Source organism: Podarcis vaucheri, assembly GCF_965113315.1.
Source record: "Podarcis vaucheri genome assembly, chromosome: 2".
Lineage (NCBI taxonomy): Eukaryota > Metazoa > Chordata > Lepidosauria > Squamata > Lacertidae > Podarcis > Podarcis vaucheri.
Window position 1 is genome coordinate 94,389,678 of NC_138760.1, and position 20,743 is coordinate 94,410,420.

General features: G+C 40.9%; 1 protein-coding gene across 2 annotated transcripts in view; it reads right to left on the bottom strand.

The window, feature by feature from the left end:
• The window catches only part of IFT122 (intraflagellar transport 122), a 58,075-nt gene that overhangs the window by 29,100 nt on the left and 8,232 nt on the right, over window positions 1-20,743 (bottom strand). Inside the window, exons 7-17 of one of the 2 annotated variants that reach the window (XM_082209258.1) lie at window positions 20,508-20,654; window positions 18,439-18,606; window positions 16,503-16,578; window positions 15,704-15,895; window positions 14,210-14,348; window positions 12,612-12,814; window positions 11,417-11,554; window positions 10,395-10,559; window positions 9,852-10,049; window positions 4,637-4,777; window positions 1,122-1,175 (exon numbers count right to left, since the gene is read on the bottom strand). In XM_082209258.1, the coding sequence (XP_082065384.1) occupies window positions 1,122-1,175; window positions 4,637-4,777; window positions 9,852-10,049; window positions 10,395-10,559; window positions 11,417-11,554; window positions 12,612-12,814; window positions 14,210-14,348; window positions 15,704-15,895; window positions 16,503-16,578; window positions 18,439-18,606; window positions 20,508-20,654 (1,621 nt within the window). The remainder of the gene's footprint in view (window positions 1-1,121; window positions 1,176-4,636; window positions 4,778-9,851; window positions 10,050-10,394; window positions 10,560-11,416; window positions 11,555-12,611; window positions 12,815-14,209; window positions 14,349-15,703; window positions 15,896-16,502; window positions 16,579-18,438; window positions 18,607-20,507; window positions 20,655-20,743) is intronic. The other variant, XM_082209259.1, reaches the window with a different exon arrangement.

The window sequence follows — 20,743 nt, forward strand, 5'->3', positions numbered from 1 at the left end:
ACCCTGGGACCCTGCTATCTCTCTTTTCACTGGGTCTGCCACAAGCAAGTTAACATACTGCTGGGCATATACTGCTCTGACCTAGCTTCAAAATAAACCTAACACACTAACTGGGGACATTTACATAAGAAAGGTCTAAAATAGTTGCAAACATTTCGGTAGCCATTCTCAAACCTAGACTTGGCTATCCCCATCGCTACACATGAAACGTGTAGTCTGCACAATTCGAGGTCCCTTGCCATTCATTTTCAGGCATCATAACTAACCCAAAGATCATGTACAACAACAGGACAGATGGCGGGCTGATTCAGTAACGCAAATATACTTTTGCTCTTTCATAGTTTGTAAAAAGAATGATAACTGTGGCATTCCTTCCTGCATCCAATGTCATCCATATCAGTAGTAAACTTCCTTTAAGCACCGTGATAAAACAAGGACATTTTTGCCACCAGTGGCTGCAGAGAGCAGATTGCATCCCTACACAAGAGACAGGAACCCCAATTAACATCTACATGAAGGATTCCCTTTAGACTTTTCATTGTAGACCCACATGTTTTACATTACTACGACATCCTACAGGAAGGTCAGAGTGGTGATAGATTTGCTTTTCCTTTAGATTCTTCTTAGTAATTATTCTATAATTAAAAAATCTATCAAGTCATGGGCTAGGAATTTGAACAGGTTAAGAGCGCAACATGAAAGTTGCAAGCCCCAAATTTTACTCCCATCTGTCGCTGATTTGTCATGTGACCTTGGGCAAGTCACAGTACTTCTGTGCCAGTTGCCTGGTCTGGAAAATGGAGATAAAAATAATTACCTATCTCAAGAGGGTGATGTAAGACTTAATTAATTCCTATTTATAAAATACTTTGAAACAAGCCATAGGAATCTACAGCATTATAATTGAATATTCAAGCCATTCCCCATTTTTTCATTAAGTTTCTGTCATAAGAGTGGATCAAAGTCAATACATATCAATCATCATTCCAAATCAAAAATACTCAGCATTTTTTTTACTCTCAATAGATTCATTGTCCATTTAACATTCTGTTATATGGATACTGCACCAAGTAAGCTTTTTCCTTAATTCACATTTTGCATCCCCCTATTTTTTTCTTTACCTCAATGCTGCTTATCAGTTCTAGATACTGAAGGTCTCGTACTCTGGTAAATGCCTATTGAAACAAAGAAAGAAAAATGCATCAGCAATGTCCTAATATTGTGTAGGCAGTCAACAGGTATAATATATTCCACATATACTTAGTTATGGTTACTTACTATGCATACTAGAGAAGAATTGATTACTGTGTACCACAAGTGGCAGTGAATTAGATTACTATTTGTACTTTTTGCATGAGCTAAATATGGAGATTTAAACAGAATATCCAATATGAACATAATGCATGCTGTGCAAAGTGTTGAGTTACAGAGTCAGGTTGGAACAAGCATATTTTTAAAATGCAGCTCTGTAATAAACTTAGCCTCATGTGTATAGATACGATATTAATTCAGTGAAGGGGGAAATGTATTTGTGCAGTGTATAGCCTTTATTAAGAACGGGACCCCTTGTGTCATGTACTCTTGGGATAAAACAACACACAAATCTGGCAGCAAAAAGAAGATGGAACTGCCTTAGTCATTATCACTGAGGATACATTATAACCAATCTATAATAAGCAGGTATCATTAAAAAAATATGAATGTACAGCAATACTAAGATTGCTTTGGCCAGAAACTGGAAAACAACAGGTCATACTTCAAAACAGGTCAGACCACTAATCTACTTTGTATTCAAAAGACGAAACTATTGTAGGATCTCTTGGATGCACTAATTAAGTATGGGCATAGTCATGGAAAGATAATTGGTCTAACACTTGATCCCAAATGCATTAACTGGAAGCAAGTACCACTGAAATCAATGGGAATTTCTTGTGTGTACTGACCACAATTCAGTGGGGCCCAAGAATAAACACATTGTCAGAGCTTTCCTTCCAGTTTTTGTTGCAGGAGGGCAGAGAGCCAAACACCTATCCAGCCACTGCTATGGAACCAGGGGTGGGGAGGCAAAAATGAATAAATTAATACATTGCTGGGAATCCTAACAACACAGGCAGTTCCCGTTCACTGATCCTTTAGCTCACAGCTAAAGTTTAGGGATCAAGGTACAAGGCTACAATCCTTAGCCCAATTAACACTTGCCACTGAAGTCGATTGGCATCTTCCCTTGCTGTTTCTCTCCAGTTGAAGACAAATTACAGCAAGCTTTTATTGTCTGTAGCTGCTTCCATGTTCAGGTTTGAACTGCTGCCCTTTGGTTACTTATCTTATATTACTGTCTTTAAAAAACTGTAATTTCTAAATATTGTAAGAAGCCATGAGTGGTGCTTTTACACCATAAAGGTGAGATATTGCAAAATTCTTTGAGGCTCAACAACAGATGTTGAACACAGACAAGATGATGTTAATGCTTGTAACATGGATGCTCCTGGGGATATGATCTACTTGTGATTCGTGGAACACTGGTGGCGCTGCTGAATCAGGTGTGTAATTTGTGCAAGCACCTGCATCCAAACACAGTACAGGGGGAAATGTAGTAGCTATGGCTAGGAGGTTCCTTTGTCAGCTAATCTGAGACACCTCCTGCATCCCTTCCAAAGAGACTGGAATTTAGCCAGTGTCAGCCATGCCATTACAATAATGAGATTTGACCAGGGTTAAGCATGCTGCATGGGGCTTCCTTTAAAAATGTTTTTAAGGAAAAGTTGTTATCTTTCATCTTTATTATCTTTAATCTGTATGGGCTGCCTTGTGCGCTGTTATATGATATAGCATATAAATTAAGAGGAGAAAAGTTCAATAAAAAAAATCTCAAACCCTGTAGCATTTAATAATCTAATCTGTGACATTTAAGAATATAATCTCAACATACTAAATAAATCACGGCTATTTACATTTCTATAATCTGCTCGAATAAATGCAGCGATAGCTCCTCATTTATAGAGATATTTAATCTAAAACAAATATATTGTGCTTACACAAGGATAGTTGTGTCTCTCTCTTTTTATGTATTCTGGAAGCTGTTTTTCTTCGTGCTAATCTGTTCTAATACTTAGTGGACAGGTTACTTAACATCTTCAAGATGGTAAAAACAACCTCCCTTTAAACTACTAGATCTAATACCCTTTCTTTGACCAAGTAATAGGATAAAAATGCTTTAAGAAATAAGAAGCATATATTGAGTTTTAGTCAGTGGTGGCTTTCTAGGAAACACTCCTGCTTGCACAAGGCAAGGCTCTTGTTTTTCATCAGTTTGTCCCCACAGTCCCCACCCCCCACTGAAAAAGCTGCTCTTGAGGGTCAGGGGAATCCTCTGGAACAGTACAGGATATGGTAAGGAGAGCTGCAGTAGGTGATGGTGGTATCAGTGAAAATCATATGCCTCACCTCTAGGAACAGAAATATCTTTGCACAAAGCCACTACGGGACAAAATCTACTATTAATGAAAATTGTATCTAAACTCTGCGTATCAAAGCTCTGTGAAAATGAAAATTAAGAAAGAAGGACACACATTTGAACAACTTGGTATTTAAGCAATACCTAGTCTTAATTTCAAAACGATCCCCTTTATTTAATAGAAGGTTGTTGAAGCAGAAAGACAAATGATGAATAATGGTCCCAGGGCATGGTCTGAAGGGACACACTACAGCAACCATGTTGGAAGTGAAGTAGATCTGGTCAGTGCCAGAATGGGAGATCATCTGGAAACTCCATATACTCCACCTTGAATTCCATGATCAGCAAGTACATTTTCCCACGCTACGTCAGAAATAACTTGAAAACAGGTTAAGTACAAATGTTAGGAAACACAATGTTACCTAGTCCTAATGGCAAGGGACTTTACATTAGAAGGAGAAGAGAAAGAAAATGTGCTATCACTTATTAGGTTTGTTTACAATGTCCAAGGCCAAGCCCATGCAACTCCTCACCGCCAGGATGAGAAGACACATGTGCTCCAGATGTTAAGAGAGTACATACTGTCTGGAACATGTGAAGTTTGTATACCCCCCTCCCATAGACACACACAGGAGGGCATTTAAAAAGAGATGTTCAAAGCTTTTCTGAATGAGAGGGAAATAGAATAAATGTCCATATTCAAAGCTAAAGCAGTTCACAATGGACAGAAGACTGGCAAAGAAATTTGTAACTTTTTTTTTAAGCAGGCTTATTACGTTACAGCAAAATAAATCTTTACTGCCACATAGTGGTCAACACAGCCAAGGATGGGTGAATATGGGTGATTTTTTTTCTACCCATAGTGAAAAGTGCTGCTCTAATTAAACTTACATTTAAATCATTACCTATCACTGGAATTCATTTGGAATTTATAGATTCCTCATGCCTTTAAAAGCCTGAGTAGCAAAATGTATGTGCTAACCCCTAGTCCATTAGATATTCTGCATTCTGAACAGAAATAGAAGAGAACAAATTACGTGTTTTCACCATGAATAATTTTTTTAAAGCACTCAGCTCACAGTTCCTAGTGATACAGTTGGGTATGTATGTACAATTAGTCTACTCTAATTGCATGCCAGTACAAATTGCAGAAGGTTCAGCTATGAAGCTGAAACACTTTACCTTTTTAGCAGTTTCAAATTCGAGTCCTTCTAAAGCCTCCATAGCCAGCTCTTTCCAATCTGTGTCAGTTACTCCTAAACAAGCAATCTTATAGGCTTCTTTGAACATTTTTCTTTCCAAGTATTGATACATGGGTGCTGACTGCAAATTGAAAAACCAAAGTAAAGCATTAAGATATTAGTGTGATTTCGTACACTTGATAAACTTCCTATCATATCACAGCGGCTATAACTGTAGGGCAAACCAAATTTTCTGCATTTCCCACTAAGATGCTATAAAGAAAATTTCAGACATGACAGAATGCAATAAAATAATGTAGCCCCAATAATGTAGCCCTAGTACCCCAATTTGGAAATTTGGATGTCTATCATTTGCAGGATCAGGAACTGAAAGACATGCATCCGATTCAAATGTCCTCTGGACTACAAACCAAATAACGAATGCCACCCATCTAAATGGCACTGCTTTCCATAGGTTTCATGTTTGAATGTGCATCTCCATCCACATTATGACAGAATTAATAACATATAAGTACCATTTTAAGTGTGATTATTTGGATCAGTGTTCTTTCTCTAAGAGCAGTATTCACTAAAGAAAGCTCTTCGACAGATGTTTACCAAGAATTCTGTACAAAACATTTCATGTGTAGGAAATTCCAAAACACATCCCCTGGCTAACTTGTTCTGTTGCCAAACTGCTCTTGCAGATAGCATTCTGTTTTCTCTCTGTCAAAGCAACAGAATGCAATTACTCTATCACCATTTACGGCAGCCTTTTAAATGTTTGAAAATTATTCCCGCTCCATGATCCCCTTTAAAATCCCTTTCCTTAAGGCTACATTTGCACCCACATATAATTTAAAAGATGTTTTCAAGCAACTTCATTCTCCTTCTGCTAAAACAAATCCATTCTTTAGCTGCTGGTGGGAAATCCATGTTACAAAGCAAGTGCTAACGTTCTCTGTGCTAATAAATAAATTAAAATGCATTCAACATTCTCTCCTGCCTCTTGTATTCTATGCTATTTCACTTCTGCTAAACTTTTCCGTCTTCTCCAGCACGACAATTTAATTGTGAAACGCAAAACCCAACATGATCCCTTGTACATATCTACTTCTTTAATCATCTAGTTGAAAGAGTCCTGCATGGGTCTAACCAGTGCCAAACAACTGAATTTTCCCCATCCATTTCTGGTTGACAAGACTTCTTAATATTACAGCCCAAACGGTAAAGGGTCTGGTGGCACTTTAAATGCCAGCAAATATATTACACCATTTGCATTAGTGAACTAGGTTCACATCATCAGATACATTAAGTTCTACCCCATATTATAGATATATATTAGGAGTGGGGGACCCTTTTCAGCTCAAAGGTTGCATTGCCTCAGAGAGAACCTCCTAGGGGCCACATTCCAGGGGCGGATGGTGCCAGAGACAAAGATGGGTGGGACATCAGATGAGTACAGCAGGCTACATTTCAGCCATGCAAAAGTCATCCATCTAGTTATGCAGGAGACATTATTGCAACTCAAGGATTCATTCAAGCCAGGCACAGAGCAGGACCAGTGAGGGGTGTGGCCTGGGGAGTGTCCTAAGAACCTTGGATAGTCACATTTGGTCCTGAGGCCTGTGTTCCCCATCCCTGGCGTACATGTATACTCTCACACACAGGCTGAAGTAGGATTCTGAGAAGTGAGGTAGTAAGAAACGCAGAAAAGGATCTAATTAACAGGGCTAATTCACATTCACAGTTCTTGATGACACAGACTTCTTACCATTACTAAGCCAACTAGCACATTAAGAGAGCAATGCTATGAACAAGGAACTAAGGGAAAGCAAGCCAGTGTAAATTAAGCCAATGTAAAGTTATACCGTATCCAAACTCAGCTAAGCAGCACGGCTGCGGCTGATCTGCCTATGTCTGGCAGAGGAAAAACAAGTCTTTAAACTAATGTTCCATGGCCACGTCTTGTGATTGAGCTAAGTGGCCTTGGGATTCAGCTTAGGTTCCCTCTCCCTGGGCTCACACCCACCAGGGCTCCAGAATGCCCCTTTTGCAGGACTTACACCAGACTTGGTTCTGCCAAGCATGCTATACCTGCGTATATTCTGCTGAGCTAGGGTTGGAAACTTAACCCTGACTAAGCTGGAGCTCTGCTGCATCCTAAACTACTCGTTCCAGTGGATCTTGTCATAGGATTGCCCCCTTAAGGTGCTAAAAATCCTTTGTCTCAGTTCAACCCACAAGTGACATTACTGGATCTCTTAGCAGAATGTAATTCAGTAGTTTTACTTTGCAGTGTCTGTTTTAAGTTCCTTTTCTTCAGGATGGCCACTTCAAGGGCATGTACATTGTCCCAGAATGCTGAAATGTTCCCCCGCTGGCTTCTGAATATTGCCATTTCTGATGTCAGATTCGTGTTAATTGTTCTTTTGTGTTCAATTTTTCCTTTTGCGTAGAAACTTGCCTAAATGGCATTTGCAACAATGCTGGCAAAGGTCCAGTTTATGATCAGTCATGAACCTCACATCCTCCTCTGCATGTCTACCATCTTTTGTATTTGTTCTCTACACACAATTACGTGTAAATAGAATTTTTGCTGAACTTTATAGTACACTCAGTCAAGGTGATTTTCATTTCTAATCCTATCCTACACTCCAGAATATAGATTGACAGAAAGCGAAGAAGTAATTGTGACAACTTTGTTGTCTGCTCTTATTCAAGTCATTATTTAAAAGGGTGACCACCAGCTTCAAGCCAAAGCTCTATAAAAACCCCTCAGTTTCTCTTCCTTTGAATGTAAGCCAAGTGGAAAACAAGTGCATTCCAAAATCCTTTAGTTTTAGGAGTGGCATTTACTAGATCTTTGATCATGTAAATGCAAAACAGCTAAATTTAAACCCCAGTTCTGCATTCTTTCTGCTAATGTTAGTCAGTTGTGAATGGACACAAAGTGCAAAATCAAGCACAAATTCCACCACCATACTTTTAAAAAATTTAAACAATACAAAGGAAGACATTTCCAAAGCAGTCCCTAAAAACTTAGAATCATAGAGTTGGAATAGACCACAAGGGCCATTGAGTCGAACCCCCTGCCAAGCAGGAAACACCATCAGAGCACTCCTGACATATGGTTGTCAAGCCTCTGCTTAAAGACCTCCAAAGTAGGAGACCCCACCACACTCCTTGGCAGCAAATTCCACTGTCAAACAGCTCATACTGTCAGGAAGTTCTTCCTAATGTTTAGGTGGAATCTTGTAGTTTGGATCCATTGCTCCGTGGCCGCTTCTCTGGAGCAGCAGAAAACAACCTTTCTCCCTCCTCTATATGACATCCTTTTATATATTTGAACATGGCTATCATATCACCCCTTAACCTCCTCTTCTCCAGGCTAAACATGCCCAGCTCCCTTAGCCGTTCCTCATAAGGCATCGTTTCCAGGCCTTTGACCATTTTGGTTGCCCTCCTCCTTCTTGAACTGTGGTGCCCAGAACTGGACACAGTACTCCAGGTGAGGTCTGACCAGAGCAGAATACAGTGGCACTATTACTTCCCTTGATCTAGATGCTATACTCCTATTGATGCAGCCCAGAATTGCATTGGCTTTTTTAGCTGCCGCGTCACACTGCTGGCTCATGTCAAGTTTGTGGTCAACCAAGACTCCTAGATCCTTTTCACATGTACTGCTCTCAAGCCAGGTGTCACCCATCTTGTATTTGTGCCTCTCAGTTTTTTTTGCCCAAGTGCAATACTTTACATTTCTCCCTGTTAAAATTCATCTTGTTTGTTTTTGCCCAGTTCTCTAATCTGTCAAGGTCATTTTGAAGTGTGATCCTGTCCTCTGGGGTGTTAGCCACCCCTCCCAGTTTGGTGTCATCTGCAAATTTGATCAGGATGCCCTTGAGTCCATCATCCAAGTCGTTGATAAAGATATTGAATAAGACCGGGCCCAAGACAGAACCCTGTGGCACCCCACTAGTCACTCTTCTTAACAGAACTTAACGGTCTGGTTTGTGTCTCGCCTTAATAAGTTGAGATGTGCATGTACCTCAGGCCTGCACACTTTGCTCTCATGTTACCCCCTTTCCTTCTTAGCATGCCACAATTAACTCATGAATTTTTCAGTTAATTATTTCCCTTTTTGTTCAGATCAAGAAACTATGGTTGCCAGGATAGAAACAAGCAAGGATCTTAACCCAACATCAAACCATGAGTTAAGACCATGACTTGTTTAAATTCTGGTAACCATAGTTTCCCTGCTGGAGGTAATGGATAACTATGATAAGCTGAAGACTTTGAGTTAATTGCAGTGCACCAAGGATGACGAAAGGCATGGCACAAGTATATACTCACAAGGCCTAAGCATAGGTTTACTTATAAAATTGTAATAAATACATCTGAACTTGGCCATTAAGTGAACTATTCCTGTAATCCAACACTGTGCAAGCAACCTTCAATTTGCGCAACCAGATTTTCCTTTCCTCTCTTCCCAATACCTGCAGTCCCCACAAACTTCTAGAGCAGACTTTGGGGGTGCACAGAGGGTTGCAATGGGGAGAAATGGAAATCCTGTTGCAGAGCTCTGTTCTGCTGGTAGACTGACACCACCAGCTTTAACTCATTATATTAAATACTTCAGTGGCTCTATTGCTAGTACTTTCCATCATGTCCAAACAATTGTTTTGTTGAGAACACGGTTTTCTTAGGGACAAATCACATTTGTTGTTGATCTAAAATGTTTTGAACAACACAACTGGTACGTGAACAAGTCACAAGCAAGAATGTGTAGGAGAATAACCGGCATTTGGCTGGAACTTCACCAAAGCGAAAGAAAAAACAGAGAGAGCAAAGTTACCTATAACTATAGTAATAGGAGAAACAGCAGCATTAAAGTGAAAGCATGCCATGGAATAATATGTAATTGCAGTTGGTAATGCCAATTTTTACTAGGAGTTTTCTTGTCTACCTGATTTCATTCTGTATTGTTGTGTCAAATGATTAACACAATAAACTTTCACCTACCTCTCACAGGACAGTGAAAACTATCCCTTTCTCCTCCAAGCACAAAACTACAGACATTATTCATGAAAGGCCAAAAAGCTGGTGGAGAAATATTTTAAAACTCTATTGGACAGAAAGTAGACATGTTTCAGGAGCACTTAAGATAATGCTGACATCAGCAACAAAAAGAATTAATGAACAAGATTAAAAATTACCTGGGGAACTTCAACAGCAGTCATGGAAAAAACATGGAGACAGAAAATTTTGGAACCATTATATCCCACAACGAAGCCCTGAAGTTTCTGCTGATGGACAGGAAAGTTACTAGCTTTGATGTTGAGATATCCACCACCAGAGAAACAGAGCATGTCCTCACACTGTGTGTTCCAAGCCACGCTGTTAGCATTGGGTTCCTAGAGGATGATCAAACAACATGCAATACAAAAAAATGAATGGTCTTCATTTATGGTACATGATCATGCTTGAGGAAGACTTGGCAGGTCAACTTGGACTTCCTAGAGGGCCACTACTGATCTGCTAGCCAGAGGTCCCCCACCCTCTTTTTAAGTAGATAACAACTAATAGCTATCCAAGCAGTCTCACTAAGGCTCCTTTCTCATCCTTTTGGGAAACTTTTCTCTAAGATACAGGGTGACAAAGGAGCAGCATGATAGAGCTATTCTCTGATTTAGCTCTTTGCGATCATGTGGATAGTGCTAGACAAAGGGAGGGAAGGGATGGAGTTTCCAAATGTTTACCTGAAAGAGCAACTCTTTGGTGTTAATATCATACACTAGACAGGTGTCATTTTCATCAACCACTGCCAGCTTGTTTCGAGATGCACTCATATCCAAGCAGCGCACAGCTGTGGATTGTTTCAGCAAGACAATTGCAAAAGGATTGTCTACAAATATCTTTAGAATCTGGATGTGATTAAATTCAGAGAGTTAATAAAATACTTCTTAAAAGCAATACTATTTTTATTTGTCAGTCTCATGCACTGGAGAATAATAACTCAGGAGAATAATTAGTCTAACAAATTTAAAGCAGACTGTTCGCTTTTGCCCAAATTACTTCCTTGATTATAAATAATAAAAATAAAAACATGAGGCAAGATGATGGCTAGGTTTAGGGTCACAAGAATCAGAAACAAAAATTAACTCCACACTTTGATTCTTCTCCCCCCCCCCCAAATTAATATTTAATATAAAAGCAGAAACCGCTTCCTAGGTGGGGGGGGGCATTAGTTTCCCAACAGGTGGGTCACTGTTGCAAAGTGGCAGGAAGGTTGATGTGGTGGAAACATACCTTGGAGCCAATCTGGCACAGTGCAACTGCACCCTGCCAATATACCTGCCACTTTGCCTCTTCCCCTCTCCCCACTGGTAAGCAACAGCAACCAGCTTACCAGGAAGCTAGTATAGTAACTTCATCCAAAACAGTAAGCTGCAAGTAGTCTATGTTGCTCTCTACAGCACTTTACCAAAGTACGTACTTTTCCCTAACTTATTGCAAACCAGTTACTTGCAACTCATTTTCCATTAAAGGAAAGAAATGGCGAAGGAAGCTTTTGAGTACCTGCCGCTTTCTGTGAACATGTAATTCTTGGTAACCATCAAATACAGAACGTGCAAAAAACCAAAAAAATGTCACTTAAAGAGCAGCCAAAGACACTAAGAAGCAAATTTCAGCCTATTGACTGGACCCTTTAGCATCTAAATCATCTCCTTAATGAGTACAAATTTCACAAAGTCCTATGAACTTAATCACAAAAGGTCACCTGGCCATTCTTTAGCCCCACTAAAAGTCCTTCTCGGCCTGGAGGTCCACCAATTACTTTTATGTACCGAATGAGAGACTCCATCAGCCACTCTCTTTCTTTAACACCATTGAATGAGAGGCACTGGAGCCTTTTCTCCTAAAAGAGGGAAGAACATGTTACATTCTCGTTAAAGTAATTCTCATATCTCTCAGCCTAACAGTGCTGTACACATGCCAGGCCTTTTTCATGCTAGGCAGTCAAGGTACAGATATCAGTCTGATTTTCAACTCATCAACCGCTTACATTGCAACAGGTGAGGGAAATTTTACACAGGGGGATAGTGAGGGGGGCCTTAGTCCCAGGCGCATGAATTTGAGGGGGCGCAAACCAAGCACGCCCCCCCCCGGGATCCCCATCCCACCCTGCCTGCCTCCGGGGGTCTCTGAGCCCCAGAGCCTGGCCTCATCACCGTGTCCCCCTTGTTGAATGGCCTCCCGGCCAGTGTCAGGGGAATTTGCCTACATCAGCCAGCCAGGCTCCTCACTGGGTGGGTGAGCAAATGACAAGGCGTGGCCCCGCTTGGCTCTGGTGGCGAGAGCTGGGCTGGTACGGAGGGCTCAATGAACCCTCTGCATCCTGGACACCAGCAAACTACACAACAACACTGGTTTTGCAGTATCTACAATTCTTCAAGGATCCTGCATTAGAAATGTTTACAACCACACATTATAATCTAATTATTCAAGACTGCATCAAAGCAGGACAGAAGCCTCAGGAGAGATAAAAAGAACTGCCAGACAGCATTTAAAGGATAGCCACAGATTATTTTACTACTAGATTGTTGCATTGAGTGTCTGCAGCAAACCATTTTAGTGTCTCTAAGAAAGCAAGGACAGATGATTTACTGGCAACATTTTATTAACATTCTGATAGCAACTAAATAAAAGGGATAATATTGCTATGCTTAAAGAAGGGAGGGAATCTAACCCCCAATAAAATATTGATGTTTCTTCTAAATACCACATTTTGGGCAAGCCATGTATGTATAACATCTGGAGTGGGACAGGTGGAAAAAAATATACACGGCTCATCTCGCAGCCATCTCTGAAGTAAACTAGCTCATTATGGATGACTTCTGCCCAAGAAACTTTTATTAGAAAAAAATATTTCAATATGTGTATAGTTCATTTTAAAGTATATATTTATTAATTACCTGGCATAAAATAATGTGCTCAGAACACACAACCAATAAGTTGCATTCAAACTTTTTTGCTATCTTTTCTTTCACACGATAATGCATGTCGGAAGAATCATCAGAATATAGTTCATAAATCTGGATTTTCTCTGGCAACTGGATTGCTAATCTGTTTTTGTATATCGCAATTTTCTTGACAAGCTCTCTGTTTTTAATGCGAACTGGAACAAAAGAAAAGAAAATAGTAAACTGATTTGCAGGGTTAAGTTAAAGTGCCTTATATCCTATTACAGCATCTATTTAGATTCATACGACACAAGACAGATATCTGGTGCCAATTATTAGAAACCACTTATTACTAGTACTCATTCTTTTTATAGTTTAAAAAGATGTCACTAACATGACATTTGTAGGCACCACTGTGCCCACTAGTATTCCTATGGTGCCCATGAAAGGTTTCAATAACTATCTCCTCAAAAATCCACCATCAGTGAGAAACTGCTTCCTTTTCCTGCTCTGTTTCTGGGTACAATGAATCAGCCTGTTTGAATGCACATCCTTAGAAATGTCCACATTTCATAATAGATGCTAGGATTGGACATCCACCCTCTCATCAGTTCCAAACAAAGGAGAGGTGCAAAGAGCTTTTCTTTGTGAACAAGTGCCATGGAGGCTAATATAAGTGTCTTTTTCCTAATATAGATTTGCAATAACACTTTTATCCTGCACCTTCCAGCCCTATGCCTCAGGGAAGCTCACAATTCAAGATTTAAAGCAATAAAACCAATCAGCAGCAGCAAACTTCAAAAATAGCAGCTGCAGCAACAAATCTTGGACAGCTGCCAGAAGATACCCACTGAGAGGGTACGCTGGGTCTCCTAGAGCTCAGAGCTCTACGTAAAACACCTTCAGGCAAAAAAATTATTTACAAGACGATTTCTAGATTGTTGTTCAGCCCTAATAAGGGCTCACAAAAATGTTTAGCACTGGACAATTTGAAATATTATGCACATAATTTAACAGAACTAAGAGCAAGGATTAAAAGTAAAGAGAGTAGGAAACTTCATTAAAATCCAGAGTGAATATCTCAGGAATAGCAGTAGTCTAACTTCTTTTGGGAAGTAATATTGAAGCTGAACAGCTATCACAAAGAAGGCCCTGCCTCGACCTCTTTTGTTGCAAAATTAAAAAGCAGGGCCTCCACTGATTGTTATAACCTTCAAAGGTAAAGGTAAAGGGACCCCTGACCATCATACTCATGGCATAAAACGGTAGATCAATGTTTTCATTTAAATACACTTTGTACTGTCAACCTAGCAGTTCGAAAGCATGTCAAAGTGCAAGTAGATAAATAGGTACTGCTCCGGCGGGAAGGTAAACGGTGTTTCCGTGCGCTGCTCTGGTTCGCCAGAAGCGGCTTAGTCATGCTGGCCACATAACCTGGAAGCTGAGCTGGCTCCCTCAGCCAATAAAGCAAGATGAGCGCCGCAACCCCAGAGTCATCCGTGACTGGACCCAACGGTCAGTGGTCCATTTACCTTTACTGTCAAATATGCAGACAGCAATTAAGCTGTATATATCCACCCAAGTTGAGAGACATCCCCCTCAAAAGCTACCTTTTTGCTCTGTGATGAGGTGCTGGACAATAACATCAGTCATACTGTCCCTGTAAGCATAGCGGTCCTTATAAAGGCCATGGACTGTGCTGAAAATCAACTGATAAAATGAAATTGTTCCATCCTCACATCCTACTGCCTGAAAAGAAAGCAAAAGATCACCAGAAGTCAAAAAACCATATGGTTATGTATCCGAACCATAAAACAGTCTGAAAAGGTGGCAACCTTCTTAGATTACTTGACCTTTTTTAAAGATCATTGTACCAAGTAAGAGGCAGAGATTGCCTTTCAAATAGACAAATCTCAGCACGTAAGGGAAAAATGAAACAGAAAAAGGCTGGAGAGATTGGAGGCATTATTCATCTGTTAAATGTCCCAAATGTGCATGTTAGCTTTGAAGTAGTATTATTAAAGTTAAGGCAAAATGCCACAGAGCTCAGTGTAATTTTCCTAGCACAGACCTGTTCTTAATATTACGTGTTATCTGGCTGCTAACTACACTTGCGGGAGACCTTAATCCACATGCCAACCATTTGCCACCACTGGAGAATGCAACAAATATGTCTGCCAAAAAACAGGAGTCATACGGCAACACCAGCTGTGAACAGCTGTGTTGTCCTGTTGACTGTATTCTCAGACTTGCCTCTCTTTGTAACGCATGAAATGGTCCCTAGGACACATGTTGTTCCAAGGACTGTAAAAAGCCACCTTCATGCCATTTGTTTTGAAATACAGTCGTACCTTGGAAGCCAAACGGAATCCGTTCCGGAAGTCCGTTCGACTTCCAAGCAGAGGCATACGAAGTGGGGGGCACAGCGGGCAGGCCACTCTGGGGGCGGGGACAAGATGGCCACAGCCTCTTCCCAGCTGTAATGCGGCCGAGGGCGCATGCAGTCAGTATGGGTGCCACTCAAGCGCCATGCATACGGGCATCCATACGGGCTGCCTCTCGCACGGCAACCGTACAAGCTGCTGCTCTCGCACACCGTCCATACAGGCATCCGTACGGGCTGCCTCTTGCACGGCGACCATATGCGCTGCCGTGCGTGTGCACTCCATACAGGATGCCGCACATGTGCACTCCATAAGGATGTCGTGTGTGTGTCACTGGGCGGTTTGCCCCGCCCCTTGGCATCCTGTCCTGGCTGCCAGAGAGGGTTCCTCTGCCACTGCTTCCAAGGCACAGCTTCTGATTGGCTGCTGGAGCTTCCTGCAACCATTCGGAAGCTATGGAAGCCCCACTGGACGTTCGGCTTCCAAAAGAACTTTCGCAAACTGGAACACTCGCTTCCGGGATTGCAGCGTTCAGGAGCCAAAACATTCAACCGCTAAGGTGTTTGTCAACCAAGGTACGACTGTATGTATCATGGCTAACTTATCCCTCACATTTGATGGTTTTGGAACCAAGGAGAGTAGAAACAAAATCATGACCCCAAAGTGGAGGGACCCCTTGCAGTTCCACATGTGCAAAGGCTTTTACCAATTCACTCTTACCACGTAATTGGAATCTGGCTTCGCTTTGCACGTCCACACCCATGTGTTCTGTTCCCCTATGGTGCCAAGGCGCACACCATCCTTTGTGTAGAGGGAGACTTGTTTGTCGGAGCCTCCAATTAAAATGTATTCTCCTTTTGAAAAATAGCTAACACAGCAGGGGTCAAAGTTCAGGACTTTGTCTTTTCCAATCTAGAACAATATGAAAGAAGACATCAAATATATATATATATTAAAGTTCCCAGGTAACACAGTAATTAAATACACGTTCCTATTAAATCTGTCACATATTGCTGTTTGATCTCACAGGCTTTCCTTTTCCTTCCTTAATTAATGCTTTTAGGTTACGATCGGTCTTTAGCTCTGGTAGTAGGTGGCAAGTCTACCTCATACACCAGTTTTGTTCTTCAAACCAGTCAATGGAGCCTGGTCAGGATATTCTTGTATTCTTGTTCAGCAGTTCTTGGCTCTGAAGCACATGGCGATATTGACAAGTGACACCACTCAGCACAGCTGTGGAGCTACTCTAATGCGTACCTGAGAAACAGTACAGCTTGAACTGGCTAATGATCAAGGAGACAATGCTTTTTATCTCCTTAGCAACTAGCAAATCCAAGCCATGAGCTGCTAATGATTTATATAGAAAAATATAAATGCTTTACTGTACAAAGGGCCAGCAAGCAGGCCTATAATTTTAAAGTCACACCTTACTGGATAAGTGGAACTTTCAACTCAGTTCTTTCCCAGGAAGAAAATAAAAAGTGTACTTTCCAAGGCATTGTATTAATATAACACTTACCTGCTTGCCACTGAGCTGATAAAAGGAAAGCCTTTGTCCCCAATCTGCCACAGCTAAGATGTCATTGTGTTCATCTCTACCATGCACAAAAGGAGAAGCCAATTATGATACGTTGTAAACAGTTCTGATGAACTACAAAGCAACAGATAGCCCCTAGTGTTCTCTACTATGGCTGTCAGCTGTATAAACAGAGTTTTCTAATCCCCTTCCACCCATCTGCCCCCAATGATGCAAAGGCAAGGAGGACTGTGTTGTGGAGATGTGTGTACAGTGGTGCCTCGCAAGACGAAAAGAATCCGTTCTGTGATTCTCTTCGTCTAGCGGTTTTTTCGTCTTGCGAAGCAAGCCCATTGACGGATTAGCGCTATTAGCGGCTTATCTGCTGATCGGATCAGCTGATAAGCGGCTTAGCGGTTTAGAAAAGGGGGAGGAAGGGAAAAAACCCAGCAGGAACTCACAAGACATTGTCGTCTTGCGAAGCAAGCCCATAGGAAATTCATTTTGCGAAGCACCTCCAAAACGGAAAACTCTTTCGTCTAGCGAGTTTTCCGTCTTGCGAGGCATTCGTCTTGCGGGGCACCACTGTAGTTTCTCAGAGAGATCGCGAGGAGGGGTTGTTCAAACCCTTTCTGGTTATCTCCTCCTCCCTCAGCTTAGCTGATACTGCTGAGCAGCAATGAAGACAGGCGCATGGCCATGCCTATTTTGGCTGCGCTCACAAGTGGCATGCAGCACGTGGAAGGTTGGCCAGGAGGGGCTGTGACTCCTCAGTCTGAAAAGGAGTCTCCACCCCACCTTACCTAAAACTGTCCCTTGAGCCTCATTCTTATATGTGTAGAGCTCCCTTTCACTTGCACAACTGCACACAAGTGCAAAAGAAAATACAACTCCAAAACCTAAATATACCTCTTATCCCACCATCTACTGAAGGCTGCCATGTTTTCCTTCAAAATGATCCTTGGCAAACTGCTGTTCAGACCTTTCTATTAAAATAAATTAAAATTCCGTCTATTAAAATAAATGCTATTTGGCCATAAGCCGTAGGAGTCAATCTATTCAAGAGGAAAAAATGCCAGTTTCTGATTAGCAGGAGAAAACACGAGGGGCAACACTGTCGACCTGTATTAACTGTCCTTTTCAACAATTACCTGGAACTCCAGGAATCTCTTCAGACATCTGTGTGGCCTACAGATCCCTAGAGTCAAGGTGTGCTGCACAAACATGGAAATTTCCCCAAACTTGAGTTCAAGAAAACATTCAACTTCTGTTGAAGACTGCCAGAACTTATGCCGAGAAATGTTGGATACTATCCTTAAGAGTCAAGAATGGAGGAATTTGTTGGAAGGGGAAAGTATGGACAAACACTGTGAGGTCACTTTAAAGGACTCTCAGGCGGTCACAAAATAGCCTGATGAGCTGCTATCATCCAGTTTCCAGCGGGGGCCCTTCCCTATCATCCAACAGTCTTCACAGGAGCCTCTATCTGCCCTGATAGCGGTTCCACTTTGGCTTGAGTGGAGTGGAGAAAAAAGAAATAGTCTGGTGAGTCACTATATTCCAGCTCCCAGTAATGGTCCCTCCCTTCTCTATCACCACAAATTGCCCTGACGGGGAGCAGAGAGAAGCAATTACAGCTTTGACTAAGTGGCTGTCTTTTCCATGTTATTATAACTTATTTTAAAAATAAACACGCAATGCTTATTGTTGTAGCAATCTCATGTAAACTGCTTTGTGAAGTCCACCTGAATAGCAGAATATAAATGCCACAAATATATATATATATATATATATATATATATATATATATATATATAATACTGTTTTGTTTATATACTGTGAAGCAATAATTATAAATTCATAATGAGAGAAACAAGCTAAGATTTAAATATATGTCTATTTTCATACTATAGTTTTATTTCTCTGATTTTGCACTCACGAGCTGGCATTCCTAGGGCTCTCATCTTCCTCATGTTCTTCTTCCTCTGCCTCACTACCCTGACTACTGCATGTGATGGACTTCAGAACTGGTATATCCTCTAAACAGGCGTGACCTGCCTCCTCCTCCTCTTCGCTCTCTCTAGAACTCCAGAGATTCTCCCATCGACTGCAAATATCAATTGTTCATTCACATGACCTACTGCTACAAAACTTAAATTTCAAAACAGATTAGCCCAAGATCAACTCTCCTGATGTTAAAACACTTTGCCCAGGTACTTTTTGAAACTTTTCTTCCCCAGATTTACTAAAAGGGACAGTAAGTCTTCTTCAGTGCAAACTCAGTTGGTTGTCAGGCTTTAGGAAAACATGACCTTCCCTCTGTGGGCTAGAGAAGGATAAGGTTGGAGAAAATACCAGTAATTTGTTGTTCTTCAGTGCCTCCCCATGAAGTTGAATGTTGGAAGATTCAGGACAGGCAAAAGAAAGCACTTCTTTGCCCAGCACATAGTTAAAGTATGGAATTCACTTCCAAAGGATGCAGCAATAGCCACCAAATTTTGACTGCTTTAAAAGGGGATTGGACAAATTCATGGAGGATAAGACTATGAATGGCTACTAGTCATGATAGCTGTGTAACATCTTCAGTATTGGTGATGGTGTGCCTCTGAACACCCACTGCTAGAGAGCATGATGAGCAGGGAGAGAGCTGTTGGACTGATGCTGCTTGGAAGCTTCCCAGAGGCATTTGGTTGGCTACTGTGAGAACAAGTTGTTGGACTAGGCCTTTTGTTCTGGTTCAGTAGGGTTCTTCTTATATATGGTCTCAAAATACAGCTGTTTCCAAATACAGTCGTACCTTGGAAGTCAAATGGAATCTGTTCTGAAGTCTGTTCAACTTCCAAAACCAAAGTGTGACTTCTGATTGGCTGCAGGAAACTCCTGCAGCCAATCGGAAGCCCCATCGGATGTTCAGCTTCCAAAAATAGTTCACAAACCAGAACACTCACTTCCAGGTTTGTAGCGTTCGGGAGCAAAACGTTCTAGAAATAAACTGTTCAAAAACCAAGGTATGACTGTACTGAAATGTGCAACAGTAGGAAACAGGGTATTAACTTTATATGAATCCTTAAATTGTTTATAAAACTGTTTTGATGTATGCACAGCATAAGAACCATACAGGTACATATACCAAGGAGCTAGAATTTGCTGCAGCTCCCTCTTGTGTGTACATACAATGGTAAACGTGCAATTGCTAACAAATATCATTTGATGCAACAGTCAATCCCTGCATATCTAAATATATGCCTCCTTCCCCACTTTGTATTACAAGCTCTAAAATTAACCAAACACATGCTCCTGAGATTATTATCTCTCAGGACACCTATGCAAATACAGCTTCCCTATAAACTATGGAACTCACTTACCAGAAACATTCATCAAAGCACTAAAGATCTTCCAGGAGCATTCTAAGAGCACTGAGTAGCTGGGGGGGGGTGGCTAGATTAAGTTGTAGGGTCAGAGTTTTATTATACTTCCAGCTGTTTAATTTATACGAGATGTATTTTACATTTGCTTTAAAATCCAGTATATTATTTGAGATAGAGTATATTGAATCTTTGACCTAGAGGGCTACACATAAGCAACAAATATCATCAAAAAGCCTTTCAATACGTAAAATTTATTTATATTTTATTAGAGTCTCAACAATCCAAGAATGCATTAGGCATTCTTCATTCCAAAGCCAACCTCCAACCCACATCCCATATGTTGTATTAGCAGACAAAGAGGGAGCTGATCAGTTATAATGTGCTTTATTTCTGTGGGGTTTTTTTAAGATTCAGGAACAGTTAATTTTAGCAACTTCAGCAACTAGCAATTCCCTTCAAATTGAAGAAAGTTTAAGAATTTTTATTGATATTGCCAAGAAAATGAAAACATTAAACCAGTCTTCTGAGCTTCATCAAAATGATTTCTTATTTATGTTTACAGAACTACTGTTAAAAGTCAAATGCAGGCTAGTGTGCAGAAACTATCAAAGACAAACAATATAGGGACAGGAACATTTACCTTGATGGATTCCAAGAAATGGACCACACAGGAGATAAAGATCCACCGGGTCGTTCAATTTTGACTTTTTCCTCACCATTTTTATTTCTTATGCTGACTACGCCATTGTACATCCCCAAAGCAAGGTACTGGCCATCATTAGTCCAACTGAGAAAGGGCAAGAATCATAACAGCAGTTTGAAAAAATTCCCCTCTCCTCAACATTTGAGAGTCACAAGGCCTACAGAAATTATACC